Here is a 15095-nt window from a genome sequence, read left to right on the forward strand (position 1 = left end):
ACATTAGTATCTCCTCGCTTTTACGCTTTCCTTTCCGCCTTTTGTGACCATTTTTCCAATTCCGAAAGGCCGCATATCTTTGGCTTTCACACCCGATGCCATTGACAGATAGATGCATTGGCCGTGTAATGGCGGTTGTCTGCGCTCCTACTATGTCTGGTCATTCTTTACAGTATTTGTTGGCTTAGTTGGCCGGTGAGTTTGAAAGCTGGGTACACACGAATGTATGCTTGTATGTATGTAGGCACTCTTATGTACTTAAGCACTACAAAAGCCCATACAATGACGAGGTTTTCTCATTGAATTCTATAGACTAGCAGGGTGGCCATTGTTGTCGCTGTTTCTGCCGATACACTGCTGAGTTTACCTGTATGAGTTCACACATACATACATATGTATATACTCGTATGCATTAGTTTGTGCCAAGCTATATTATATATAATAGGACTATGAATAAGTTCGTTTCGGTTTTACAACAGATGGCGTAACTTGATTATTATTCCATCGATCCACATTTCCAAACATTCATTGGAGAGCTACTGTCGTAAGGCACAAACGTCAGTATAAGTTTTTTATTTGAAGCGTAAACAACAATATTTTTACCACACTTGAAAATGTCGAATTTCGTGCCAAATAATGTGTTTTTGCGGGGAATTCTTCTTCATTATTTTAATATGAAGAAAAAAACAGCCGAAAGTCATCGTATCTTGGTGGAAGTTTATGGTGAGCATGCTCTATCTGAGCGAACGTGCCAGAAGTGGTTTGCACGCTTTAAAAGTGGTGATTTTGGCTTGGAAGACGAAGAACGCGAGGGTGCGCCGCCAAAGTTCATGGATACCGAATTGGAGGAATTGCTCGATCAAGATCCGGCTCAAACGCAAGAAGAGGTTGCAAAAACTTTGGGAGTTGATCAATCAACCATTTCCAAACGTTTAAAAGCCATGGGAATGATCCGAAAGGTAGGCCATTGGGTGCCGTATGAATTGAAGCCAAGAGACGTTGAACGCCGTTTTATGGCATGCGAGCAACTGCTTCAACGGCACAAAAGAAAGGGTTTTTTGCATCGAATTGTGACTGGCGATGAAAAGTGGGTCCATTACGACAATCCAAAACGTCGGGCAACGTATGGATACCCTGGCCATGCTTCAACATCGACGTCGGCGCAGAATATTCATGGCCTGAAGGTTATGCTGTGTATCTGGTGGGACCAGCTGGGTGTTGTGTATTATGAGCTACTGAAACCGAATGAAACGATTACGGGGGATGTCTACCGACGACAATTGATGCGTTTGAGCCGAGCACTGCGAGAAAAACGGCCGCAATACGCCGATAGACACGACAAAGTTATTTTGCAACATGACAATGCTCGGCCACATGTTGCACAAGTGGTCAAAACATACTTAGAAACGCTCAAATGGGATGTCCTACCCCACCCGCTGTATAGTCCAGACCTTGCGCCATCCGATTACTATCTCTTCCGATCGATGCAACATGGCCTGGCTGACCAGCACTTCCGTAATTACGATGAAGTCAAAAAATGGATCGATTCGTGGATTGCGGCAAAACCGACCGAATTTTTCACAAAGGGAATCCGTGAATTGCCAGAAAGATGGGAAAAAGTAGTAGTAAGCGATGGACAATATTTTGAATATTAAATTTGTAACCATTTTACGTCAATAAAGTTTCAAATTTCGAAAAAAAACCGCACGAACTTATTCATAGTCCTATTATTTGTTTTTGTTTTCACACCTCAGTGTCGATTTGTGGGTCCAGCTGTAACTGTTGTCCACCTTGAATTACTATCATACCCCAACACAAAGCCCCAACTATATTCATATGCAAACATTCTTCGTTTTAATGAACTGCCATAGCAGTTCAGAAGCAAATCCCCACGCCACAACAAGTGGGTGGTTATTAACTTAAGTTCATGACGTAATACAAAGTGTATTGTGCTATTGTGAAAAGGTCGCTCCTGCATTATTTGCAATCATTGTACACATACATATACATACACACATATGCATACATACGATGGTGTACTTTGTTGGTCGAGCACTTTGACAAGGTTGGCGACAGGTGCGAACGAGTGGCTGGAAATGTGGCTATGACCGTGACTGGCTCTCGATTGGCTATCGTTCTCGGTAATAAAATATTAGAGAATGTAATTGAATTAAATTCCGGAATTACGAATTACGATTAACGAGCGTATCACGTTGGCCAGCAACAGGTGGATATGTGAAGTATAACGAAACTGTAGAACCGTCGTGCTTGTAAAATTTGAAATATTAAAAAAAAATATATTGTTGGTAAGGTAGGTAAGAGAATACGAGTAAGAGAATATAAAAAGACAATTTCCAACATGTGCGTCTGCATATTTGTTTATTTGTGCACGCTAATCTCCGGCACGGACAAACCGAGTTTTGGACGGCTATCAGAATTTGAGCGCTTGCAGAATTTTTGAGCAGATTTTAGGTTAACTTTTATATAAAAAATTTAAAAATATTATTAGCATCGAAATATTTTTAAAAATGTAAGTAGGCTTTAACATAAAACACATATCAGCTAAGTGAAAGCAAAACTGTCAGAGTGAAACCCAAAGCCTTAAGCGATCCCGGTGGTCTGGAGCTCGAAAATTTATGGTATTTTCAGGAACTTTTTTTACAATAAAAAAATGAAAAACGATATTTAAATTTTTTAGGCTTTTTATTTAACTTCTTTTACATACAGAAATGAAAAAAAAATTCTTTTTTAATTTTTTTTTAATTTTAATAATTTAAAAAATGGCGCTGGAATTGACCCTCCCGAAAAATTGGACGTCGGTGGTGTTGTCCATTTTGACTCTTCTATTTATCTGAAACACAAAAACCAAAAAAATGATTAATAAGTATGACTGTAGCTATGTCCCGTACTAGAATGAAAACAAATGAATGACACTCTAAAAATTGGGTTTCTTTCAGTTCCTTAATCAAAAAAATACGAAATAATTGAAATAATAATATGATTCTAGTACGGGCGACAGCCATTGATATTGTGATCAACATACCTTCTGCTCAAATATGAACGAGACTTTATCAATAAAACGGTCCGCGGATGACATATGGGAAAAATAAATTTTTTGTTGGATGGTAGGACTGTTATAAGCTTACATGGCAAATTTCAGCGTGATATGTCACATAGTTTGTTTTCTGTGCTACTGTAAACAAGTCAAGCTCGAGTGTGTTCTTCTATTTTAACGAAGGAAATTCAAGTTGAACAAAGAATTTGTTTGAAATTTTGTTATTTCAACAAAATATTGTGAACACAGGTGTATGCATATGGTTCCGCTGATTCAAATTCAGACTATACCTATTTTATTTGGCGATCCTTGATGATGAGACACCCTGGCGTTAGTGACAGTCCACATCGCATAAGGACTAATCACATTTTGTTAAGCCTGATAGAAGGAAACTCTTTCTCAAAACGTCATAAGTAAAAGGAAAGTATTCATTGGAAGCAAATTAAAATTCAGCAGAATTTGCAAAAACCTCAAAAACGGCGTTCAATTTAAATTTTTATTGATTCATTCACCCACCATTCTACTTGCAAGTACTTCTGAGGGTTTTAAAACAATCGGCAATTTTCCGAAACTTCTTCACAATTAGGCAAGTTGTGCTTTCATTGCGCATTTCCTATTCAGAACTATTTTCGTACTCATTGTTAAGGGCAAACAAAGATTGTTGTAGTAGATAAGTGCGAACAATAGAAACAATAGAGTTTTCGTAAAAATAAATATTTCATTTGATCAACATAGGAAAAGAGAAAAAAACTAACAAGTAAATACCAAAACAAAAAAAAAAAAAAACCACCAGAAAACGGAAGGCAAAGTGGAAAAGACAAGTCCCAATTACTTACTTACGCTAAAAACGACAACCACTCAAACTTCGAAGGACAACCGCAGCGACAATTCAAGAATACAAAGTTGCGTCTTTACCTGTCCTGCAGGAAAAACTTGAACTAGTGAAACAAATTACTAGTTTTGTACTAGTAAGAATTCACCGGTTGTGAAACAATTCGCTACTCATCAGTTATCTGACGGTTTTATTTGTGCACGCCAATTTTCGGAATGGATAAACAGAATTGGGAGGAGCTTTCGCCGCTAGGTGGTGGAATTTTCTGAGTGTGCTGGCCTCTAAAAATTTCAAAAAATTAGATTTACAAACTAATTCGGCTTTTATTCAAATGAGGCAAGAACAACGAGGGAAGAACAAAAAATTTCCCAAAAATTGTAGAGACCAGATAGCGTTTGTGCCGCGATATTTAGAAAAATTCTACATTTTATTTCATTGGAATCAATTCATAAGGAAAGGGAAAGGAATATCTTAGTTTATTAAGCCTATTGGTGCTCGCCACTCCCGGGCTGTAGGGAAGCTTATCTGGTAGTAGTTTCGGCTTCGAAGTATGACCGATAACTTAAACCTGGTGCGAGCTATCTGGTAGTTGTAATTTGATACCTAAATGCAGGTAGAGCCTTTTTAGTCTAAGTTGCATTACAACCATATGCTCGAACCATGTGCAGGTCTTTAGGTGGCCCCAGGGTAACTTACCTAGTTGTCTAGTGTGTCCATTCTACTCTATCAACTGACACCACGAATTATTTTAACTTTTTGGACTTTTCAGTGGGGTAAGGCCGACGTCGGCAGGTAGCCACGCAAATCCCAACAGACGTTTACTTAGCCTATGATTGGCATTTAAGATACGAAAGGAATATTTTACTCTTTCAACTTTCATCCTCGCCTGAATCCATCTGGCATGACATTTATGCACAAAATTATTCATCCAATTTGGTTTTTGGCCAAACATTTTATTTTTTTGAATGATTTCCATAAAGATTTCCATTTTGATCTTTACGCACTCCATTGCTTATCTGTTTGTATACTGCAGCTGTTTAATTAACTAGTGTCAAATGAGTTTGACATGTCCTTGTAAATAATTTTGCGACACCTTGTATATGTACCTACATACATACGTATAAGTATATATATATAATGTTGAAAAATCTTCCGAAAAAATGACTGCCCCAAATTTAAGACTTTTTACACCGTCGAAAAGCCAATGAGTTTTTGATGGCTTGTATGCAACACTTATTTTAGTAAAGAGTTGCCACCTGTTTGTAACAAAAAAAGTAATTTATAAAAAAATATGTTATAATAATTATTTTTTTTTGCAGAGACATTTGATTGCAAATGTTTTTCAAAAAAAATCTATTTCAAAAACAATTTGTGTAGTGTTGCCACCTGAACTTTATTAGTGTAACAATATATCACAAATTTCGCTTTAGTATGGAGTTAAAATTATCAACTTAAGGGTTTGAAGCAAGCTGAAACAAAAAAAAAATTGGTTTATCTGGTGTTGCCACATGATATTAGTTGCAAAAATATTAATTTGTAACAAACCTCCATTGAATACTAAAATATGGATATCCGATTAAGGGGTCAGTCTACTTTGGAGACTCGAAAAAAAGGCTATATTCGTGATTTTTTTTTTTAAAAAACTATAAATGATAGTAATATAAAATTTGTTTGATTTATTAAATAAAGTCTTAAAATTCAGAAATAAATTTTTTTTTATTCAATTTTATAGTATTTTTAGTAAAAAAATAGCAGTGAAGCGTAACGTCTCAAACATGGGTTGGTGAGGCAGCTCCATCAGAACTCAAGAACGGCTTGTCTGAAACAAAAAAATCAAAATGTTTCAGATTCAGTAAGATACTGGCTACAAAATGACCCTCGGATATTAGGTTTTAATGAAGACAAAAAAAAATGGCTGATAAAAATGGAAAATTTTTGATAGAACGGTTTTTTTTTCGCATATTTAAAAAAAATATATAGTAAAAATTTAAAATTTCAAAACCCCCGAGCGTCAATTTGGTGCAAATTATGTCTAGAATAGGTGATCCAAATTTTATGAAAATCGGTTGATTAGTTTTTGAGATACAGTGGAGCTAGATTTTGAAAACGTTGTTTTCAGAAAAACGCGTTTAAAGTTCATCGATGCACGCTATACGCGCAGGTAGACGAAATAAGGTACTGATGTTCAGGTAAAAAAAAAATAGTTAGAGTGCTCGGATTTTCTTAAAATTTTTACACAATATTTCTGGATATATATACTTTCAAATTATGCAAAAAAAAAAAAATGAAAAATTTTAAAGTGACAAAGTAGACTAACCCCTTAAAGCCGTTAAAACAAGCTTTAATAAATTAAAAAAGCCGCTGGTGTTGCCACCTATTTTTTTTTTTTTAATTAAGAAACTAACTAGAAAAATGTACTAATAGTACATACACTTGCATATAAATACGTGTAAAGATAAAGCTAGTTTTAATCCAATAATATATTTAAATGGCGTGGCCATCTAGTTTTGAAGCAAAAAAAATATTTTAATAATTTTAATAAATAAAAATTTTGATAACATTTTTTTGGTTTTTTTCATTGAATGTAACAAAAAAATAGCTTACCATTTCACACCTAGCAAAGCTTAAAAGTAATATTTTTCGGTATAATTAATCGATAACATACAAAAAATTAAAATTTTACAACATAACTATGATGAATTGGCCACTAGGTCTCACTAGGGCTTGGTTCTTCATAGTCTTCTTGTGTATAGTGCTAAGCGCTGAGGCGCCTGGATTTATTTGTTCTTCCAGCATTTTTTCATGCTTTGTAGCAAAGACAGGTATAATGTCGCTGAGCTATAATAAACCACAATTTCTGGAAAAAATAAACGGTGATGGAGCAGCATATGCTAATAGATTCGGCTGTTGAGTATTGGCTGTTATTTATCTACTCATATTTTTACTGTGCATACAATTCAACAAATTTTTACCAAAACTTTAAACTTTTTAATCAGAATTAAAAAATTGTTTGTTTTGTAGTTTCGTTATGTAGCTTTGGGTTAATTAAATTTTGAAGCATTAAAGTTCAAGAATAAGGTAGTGTTAAACTCGCGTTGATTTTTGACAATTCTTTTCCTGGAGTTGGCTCTTTACGTCCATATAAAAAAATGACGTGCATTCATTATATTATATACAGATATGTGCACCGCTAAAATTTAACGGAACATAAGACTGCGTACAAATTTTTTTTCTTTTTTAATTCTGATTAAAAGTTTGAAATTTACACTGGTTCGGAGCTATCAACAAAAAAAACAACTGCGGGGTGAACTAAATCTCGTCTGTATTATTTAGTATTAGTTCCAAACAGGAATACTTTCTAGGAAAACGCCGTCAAAATTTCATCAGTTTTTAATATGTAAAAAAGAAGGAGCACGAGTGTAAGCAGTCAATCACTAAAATCGAAAGAATTCGGTACTTATACGTTTTCCTGCTGGGTGCTTACAGAGCTCTGACGAAAGTTCAGCGCACACAAACAGGCACACATATACACTCAGACGGTTACTGAAGGCAAAAAGTGCTTACAAGCTACTAAAATGCAATTTTAACTGCTCTTATTGATACGAAACACAAACAAACACAAAAACAAATATTTTAACATTGATTTTTCTTATTGTATTTTCGCAGGGAAGGCCAACAATCACCGGAGGAATGGCATCGCCTTTATGGCAAGTGCTCGGGCAACGAAATCTATCACATTGTACTTGGCGACAGTCGCTTCTTCGGCGAGTACGAGGGCAAAAGTTTCACTTACGCCAGCTTTCATTCGCATCGGAAGTGAGTAGAAGAAGCACAAAAAATGGAGGAGTTTTTTTTTATTAAATTTTTCGTTTTTTGTTTTACGTTTTATTTTGTGTTTTTGTTTTTGTTGTTCGGCCCATTTGAGCTCGTCTGCTGCCAATTGACTGATGGACATGCAATTGAACTAAATTTAATTTTACGCTGATTGAATTTTGCGCTTTGCAACGATGTAGTTTCAAAATCATTGATGAACCTAAATTTTTCATCGCTTTTTAAATGGTTTTTTTGTTGTATTTTCCATATCACAGATATGGCGTTGCTTTAGTAGGCGTGCGACCAGCCGAGCTGCCTGAATTCTATGAGGATACCATTTTACTGAATCCCGGACCGCGGCATATCATGAAGAAGGATGACACATGCTATTATATGAGCATCACAAAGGAGGAGAATTCGGCATTTGTTGTCAATCAAAATCAAAATCAAAATTTGGATACACAAGCGACGACAAAAGACGGTGGTAAGTGAACTCAGAGTCCCACTTCTGTTTGTCATCTTCTCAGGCAGCAAAGCCAATAAGCCTGATTTACTTTGTTCGTTTCAAATTTCAAATTTCAATTTCTTATTTATTTACGTGTATAAGTCTTCACGTAAATACATACATATGTAATCGTATTACATAAGGGTGTGTGGGTGTGGGCGTATGCGCTTTTGTATACATGTATATTGGCTGTAAGTGTGTATGTATGTGCACTAGTGTATGTACATATGAATTGAGTACGTAGCATTTAATGCATTTTTGATTCCGTCGAATTTAAAGCTAATTATATATATAATTTAAACACACACAAACAATAACAATTAGTACCACTAGGGGTGTCCTTATTCGTAAAGATTACTTTCATTATATTTTAATATCAAATCAGGTATCTCCGTTGCTTGTCGCAATCTAAGTAGAAAATAACTGAGCATTTGAAAGCCATCGTCACATGTTTTATAGACTCGCTTCGAGGCAATTTATCAACAATATGGTAATTATGAAGAAGTAAGAGCTGTGGGGTATTAGATCACCTGCCTGCCGTTTTGCCCCTATATGTCACACTTTTTTATGGTGCTTATGGGGCCGATACTGTAACAGCTAATTACGTGCAATTTTGGTTTCGTCGATTTCGTTCAGGCATTTTTGATGTTAAAGAAAATTTCGATAATGTTGATAAATTGTGGGTCTTGATCCCAGTATTCACAAAATATTACAAAAACTGAAAATAGATAAAGTTTTTGATCAAACAAATTTAAAGAAATGCTCAACCAGAGGCCCAACCGAAACTGAACTGTCATTTTGTTGTCGTACATTACCGAAGCCGAAGTCGAAGCTCGGTAGTATCATATTTACTTAAGGGGGAACGCCACTGTGGGGGGCCAAAAAATAGTCGATTTTTGGGAAATTTTTTTTGGAACTAGGAATGATTATTTGAGAATCGAACAAAAGACAATTTATTGTATATGTATTAAACTATGTTGATGTAAATTTTTATTAAAAAATATTCAAAATTGACAAATTTATATGAATAAACATAACGAATAAACGTCTGAAAACAAAAAATCAAAAATTTTATTGATCTACAAAATAGTGGCTATCGTTGTACTTAGCCGTTTTTTTTTTTTTTTGTTTTTGGACAAAATGGTGGTTATTTCAATTTCGATATGTGTTTTTTACCATTTTTTCGATTTTCAACAGGCCCAAATAAATTGTTATTTTCAAAATCGGCTACTACAACGATAGCCAATGCGATAACAAAAATTAAAAAAAAGAAAATTAAAATCGGTTCATTAGTCTTCGAGAACTCGTTGCCACCGTATCAAAAAAGTCGTTTCGAGAAAAACGCATAAAGCGATGAAATAAAGCATCATATCGTAAGCGCTACGGGGCCGAACCGACGGGTGCTCAGTTACTAAGTGCACATAGAATCAGGAATAAAGCGAATTTCGCTTTAAAATTTTTACCACATTTTCTTGAGTAGTTATACTAACAATTTATGCAAAAAAATCGATTTTTTCACAGTGGCGTTACCCCTTAAAAAAATTCCAACCCAAAAATATTTTCACTTTGTTGTGAGATGTAGCTTGAGGTCTTAGATCGAGTTCGCATATAAATAGATTTAGCGGCTAATGAAATTTCCAATCATCGTTGGTTTCAATGAATTGTGTGCGATGTTATATGTAACACCAGGAGACTAATACAAGCATCAGATGCCGCTGGATCACAAGAGAAAAGCTGATCCCGGTAAAAAAATTGGAAATGGTGCTGCTGCCTAAAGAAATTTAGTCTAATATTTGATGAGTCCTCCCAATGTACCTTTTACATACCCGTACATTTAAAGATCAAGTGAAAGAAATATTTTTGAAAGCATGAGATGGTTTTTATTATTTTAGCCAAAAATACGTTCGGTAATTTAATCGAGATACATTACAATTAAAATACAGTTAAAATTACCTCAAATGGCTAATTTACTGTAAGACTGTCATAGTCCAAAGCAAACGAGATGTTGAGCTCCCTAACTAAATATAAAAACATATTTTCATTTAATGAGCCATCAAATATCGCCATACATATTTTTGCTCACCATAAAAAATAGATTGATGTAATTTCTTCATATTACTGTATAAGACCAATCTTACAATATTTAAAGTAAGCAAATAGAATTTTTGAGGTTAGTTTATAATTTGGAGCTTAGTAGTTTGTGTAGGATCCTCTTTGGTTATAACTTGTTGAAGTCGTAGAGACATCGATTTGGATAAGTTTTTTATAATATTTTGGTCAATTTTTGACCATTCGACTTGCCTATACATTTCCGATTGGATTAAGATTAAGGTTGCGGTCAGGCCATTTTAAATTGACCTGTTATTAATTACTTTGACAGCATGAACGACTGTGACATCGAAAGTATCATCAAAACAAGTAATAAGTACTTCATTCAAGATATATGGACATGCAGTCAAATGAAATTGCTGATAAGCTTGCCAGGAAGGGGTCGACTGAATTGGTCTCAGAGGTCTCCTACCCGGTCATCGGCATCTCCCTGACTGTCGTTAAAAAGGAATTGCAAAACTTATTTCTCACAAAAGCGCAGAACAAATGGAACTCCACTTCTTCCTGTGCTATGTCGAAAACACTTTGGCCTCGTAGCTATGTTTACCGGCCACTTAACGACCGGCAAACATCCAGAAAAATTGGTTTACCATTTAATCCCCATTACAGTAGCTGTGAAGACCATTCAGAAAAGGAGACTGGTGAGCACTTTTTCTGTAAATGTCCAAGTTTGGCAGCTAAACGATTAAGGTCACTGGATGCTCCTATCTTTGACAGCCTGAGCTAGTGATCCAACCTAAATCCCATCAATATTCTCCATTACATCAACATCTAAATATTTGCGCTTTAGTGCTACTGGAGGTGTGCCTTACTGATACTTCAACTATTTAACCTACCTACCTCGTCTTTGGATATGTAATATCCTATCCTATAATATCCTAATGGCACACGACAAAACCCACTTCGAAATTACAAGCCATTCTCTCCTCCTTTTTCTTCCGTTTATCATGCAAATAAATTTGGAACCGTCTGGCCTATTCAGATGGGATTTTTTCCATAGGAAAAAAGTACTCTTCCCGAAATTCGTATTTTTCTGCAAATGTCAATCTGATCTATTTGTGTCATGTTTAACTTACGTTTAAGTACTCGTTTCATATATTCTAGAAAACAACTCGCAAAATTTTTTGCACACGACGGATAGTAGTTTCCAAATTTAGAATGTGTTCCATTTCAGCAGGGTTATTCAATTTATTTGATTTATTTATAGCTAAACGTTTGATTTCCCGAACAGCTCTAGCGCTCTAAGTGTTGGTTTTTTACAACTTCTCTTCGTACATCCGTACTTTTCTATCAAAAGAAAGTAATGCAAAGCCACAGTGTAGCTTCTTTTAATTTTGAAGCAATCTCTCGCATTGTGTCACTGCTCAAATTCAGACAAAGCTTTTCCGCGTTGCACATTTTTTGTTTCTAAACTAAAACAACCACATAAATATGAGAACGAGAAAAAGCAATCAAACTTTATGTTTGAACTTTGAACAATATAAACTTTTAAATTAAAGGAAACGTTTTTGGCCTTATAATTATTTCGCTTTGAAATAGATTTTGCGCGTTACTACAGGGTCCGGTATTCGAAGTGTAACCAATTAAAAAGGCCATAAATTTAGTTTGGAAAATTATTTTTATTCAATTCAAAGTAAAAAATGTGTGAAAATAATACAAAATTAAGAATCAATTTCCTTTCGCCTGATACGGCCACCTTTTGCCTTGACTATGGCCTTGAGTTGGTCCAGAAACGAATCGCCCGCTGCTCGAATGTGACTTGCAGGTATTTTGGCCCACTCGCGGACGATGACTTTTTTCAGCACCTGGAGACTGGTGAATCTTTTAGTTCGGACTCTGCTTTCCAAAGTTGCCCAAAAGAGAATAATCCATCGGATTCGCGTCTGGAGAATTTGAGAGCCATTGTGTGGACGTTAAGAAGTTCGTAACGTTGGTTTTTAGCCATTCTTGGTTCACTGAAGCATTGTGAGACGGTGCTGCGTCCTATTGAACCGTCCATGGTCTGCCACCGAAATGTTTGTCTCCCACGCCTTCAAAGCAACCTCCAAAATACTTTCCCGATAATATTTCGTATTTAGCTCGACAGCTCGGCTTAGGCTCGATGAAAACGATTGGAGAGCGCCCATCTACGGTTACAGTGGCCCAAACCATTAGCTGTGGCGGGTCCTGCCTCCTGGTGGCCAATATATGACTCAAATTCTCGTATGAACGGTCGATCAAATAAATCCTATCGATTTGAGAGTTGACGAATTGCTCAATTTAAAAAATTTTATCGGCAGAAAACACGATGATCGGAAATTCACCGCTTTCGGCTAAGTGAAACAACTCCTTCGCTCTCTTCGCTTTGGAGTGAGATCATGGGCCTTTTGGATGTTGTAAGGCTTGAGAGATAATTTTTCAATATGCGGCGGATGCTACGATCAGATATTTCTGGTTTTTCGCTATTTGATTTGCACTTCGTCGGCGATTTCGCTTAAGTCGCGTCTTTACTTTTTGAACCATTTCACATGACGTTGTAACGAGTAATTGGTTGTCGTCGCGCAAGAATTCTTGCGCTCGATCGAGTAGCAAAGAATAGCAAAAAAAAAAACAAATACAACAAGAAATGATACGCAGATGTGCAGGTGTGCACAGAATGATATCCAAAATCAAAGTATATTTTGTTTTACAGCTTTGATACAAAGTAAAGTAAAATGTTACATAGGGTTGCGGTGTGCAAAACTAAAAAATGTAGTAGGTGATGCCACTGAATTATGCTATGGCGCTCTGAACATTCTCCCCCCGTTGGGAGATTATACTGCCAACCACGTTATCATCGATGGGAAGAGCGCACAATTTGGCAATGGCTCTTTTACAAACGCCACCTTCAGTTTTAATTTCAGCTACTCGAACCATGCCATCATCTCCCTTGAAAATCTGAGTTATTCTACCAAGCGGTCATTTGAGCGGTGGCAATACTTCATCCTTGATGAGGACAAGCGTTCCGACTGCCATATTGTCTCTTGACGATCTCCAGCGGGAGCGTTGTTGCAGAATTGATAAGTATTCGGAACTCCATCTTTTCCAAAATACTTGCTGCATGAACTGAATTCGCTGCCAGTGTCCAAGTCGGCCGATGTTAAGTGTCGAAAGGTTTGGTTCTCGTATGGATGTGAGTGGAGCACCTATCAAAAAATGCGCTGGTGTTAGAACATCTAAGTCGTTAGGATTTTCTGAAATTGAACAAAGTGGTCGAGAGTTTATCACCGCTGAAATTTGACATATAAGAGTCCTAAGTTCATCAAAAGTAAGCAACGCTGAACCAACAACTCGCCAGAAGTAGAATTTCGCCATTTTGATTGAGGACTCCCAAAGGCCTCCAAAATGTGGAGACCTTGGTGGTATGAACTTCCAATCAATTCCTTCGATGAGACATTGCCGGTAAACTTCTTCAACGTGTTGTTGCTTAAGGAAATGTTGTCGTAATTCAGCCATCTCATTTTTCGCCCCAACAAAATTTGTGGCGTTATCGGACCAGATGACCATCGGTTTGCCGCGAATAGAATAAAATCGCCTCAAGGCGGCTAGAAATGACTCAGTAGACAGATCCTTGGCGAGTTCCATATGAACAGCCTTCGTAGTAAAACATATGAAGAGACAAATATAACATTTGGTTGGTGGTCTCCCTCTTATTTCAGATCGGTAGTGAAAAGGTCCGCAATAGTCAACACCAGTGGTGAGAAATGGTCGGCTGGGTCGGACGCGACCCTCAGGTAGATTGCCCATGATTTGTTCACACATCTTGGGTCTGAGTCTAAAACATCGCACGCATTTGTTTATGATGTGACTTACGGCTTTTTTGCCACCAACGGGACAGTATTGTTGTCGTATTGCTGCCACTAATGCTTGAGGTCCGGCATGTAGATTCTGGTGATGAAAATGCATTATTATAGAGTTAGTAAGTGGATGTCCCTTCGGCAACAGTATTGGATGGCGAGACTGAAAATTAAGCAACGAGTTTCTTAAACGACCTCCAACTCGAATGAGTCCAAAAGAATCTAAAAAGGGCGTCAGAGATGTTAGTTTACTTGATGAGCTTATGGGCAAATTCCTTTTCAGAGCCTTATATTCTGAACAAAATTGAACTCGTTGTACCATACGAAGTAAATACCAAGTTCCTTGTTGAATGTGTGCTGTGGTGAGATTACCTGAGCGGTCCATCTTAAGGAACATATGCACATAGCCATATATTCGCTGCATTGCTGCAAAAGAATTAATGTATTTGCAATTCAGCGAGGCATCAACTACTGAAGACGAGGACAGTAACGCCACTTTCCGTCGTTCAGGTAAAGTTTCAAGTTTAATACTATGTTTGGGCCAATTTATTTCTGATTCGTGTAGAAATGGAGGCCCGTTGGCCCAAAGCGATGAACTTGCCAATTCGATTGGCGAAGCACCTCTTGATAAAATGTCTGCCGGGTTGAGACTCGTTGGCACATAGCGCCATTCCATATCTTTTGTGGACTGTTGTATGGTTGTAATGCGATTGGCGACAAAAACATTAAAACTAGACGGTTCCTCCTTTAGCCATGATAAAACCGTTGTGGAGTCCGACCAACAGAAAAACGAACAATTGAAAACGCGTAACTTGTCAATGGCATGGACTACTTGCGCCAAAAGCGTAGCTGCACATAACTCCAGCTTGGGAACTGTAATTGATTTCAGTGGTGCAACCCTGGACTTTGAGCAGAGTAATGTAGTGCGAACGTTTCTCTGTAGGCGGGCAACAATATAGACACAAG

At 36.8% G+C, this 15095-nt stretch overlaps 1 protein-coding gene across 1 annotated transcript in view; it reads left to right on the forward strand.

Moving 5' to 3' along the window:
- LOC128867027 (potassium channel subfamily T member 2) overlaps positions 1-15095 on the forward strand; it is a 174563-nt gene that overhangs the window by 96720 nt on the left and 62748 nt on the right. The window contains exons 12-13 of the mRNA XM_054108119.1: positions 7554-7703; positions 7976-8184. Coding sequence (XP_053964094.1) covers positions 7554-7703; positions 7976-8184 — 359 coding nt within the window. The remainder of the gene's footprint in view (positions 1-7553; positions 7704-7975; positions 8185-15095) is intronic.

The sequence above is a fragment of the Anastrepha ludens genome, chromosome 6, assembly GCF_028408465.1.
Source record: "Anastrepha ludens isolate Willacy chromosome 6, idAnaLude1.1, whole genome shotgun sequence".
In the NCBI taxonomy this organism is placed as follows: Eukaryota; Metazoa; Arthropoda; class Insecta; order Diptera; family Tephritidae; genus Anastrepha; species Anastrepha ludens.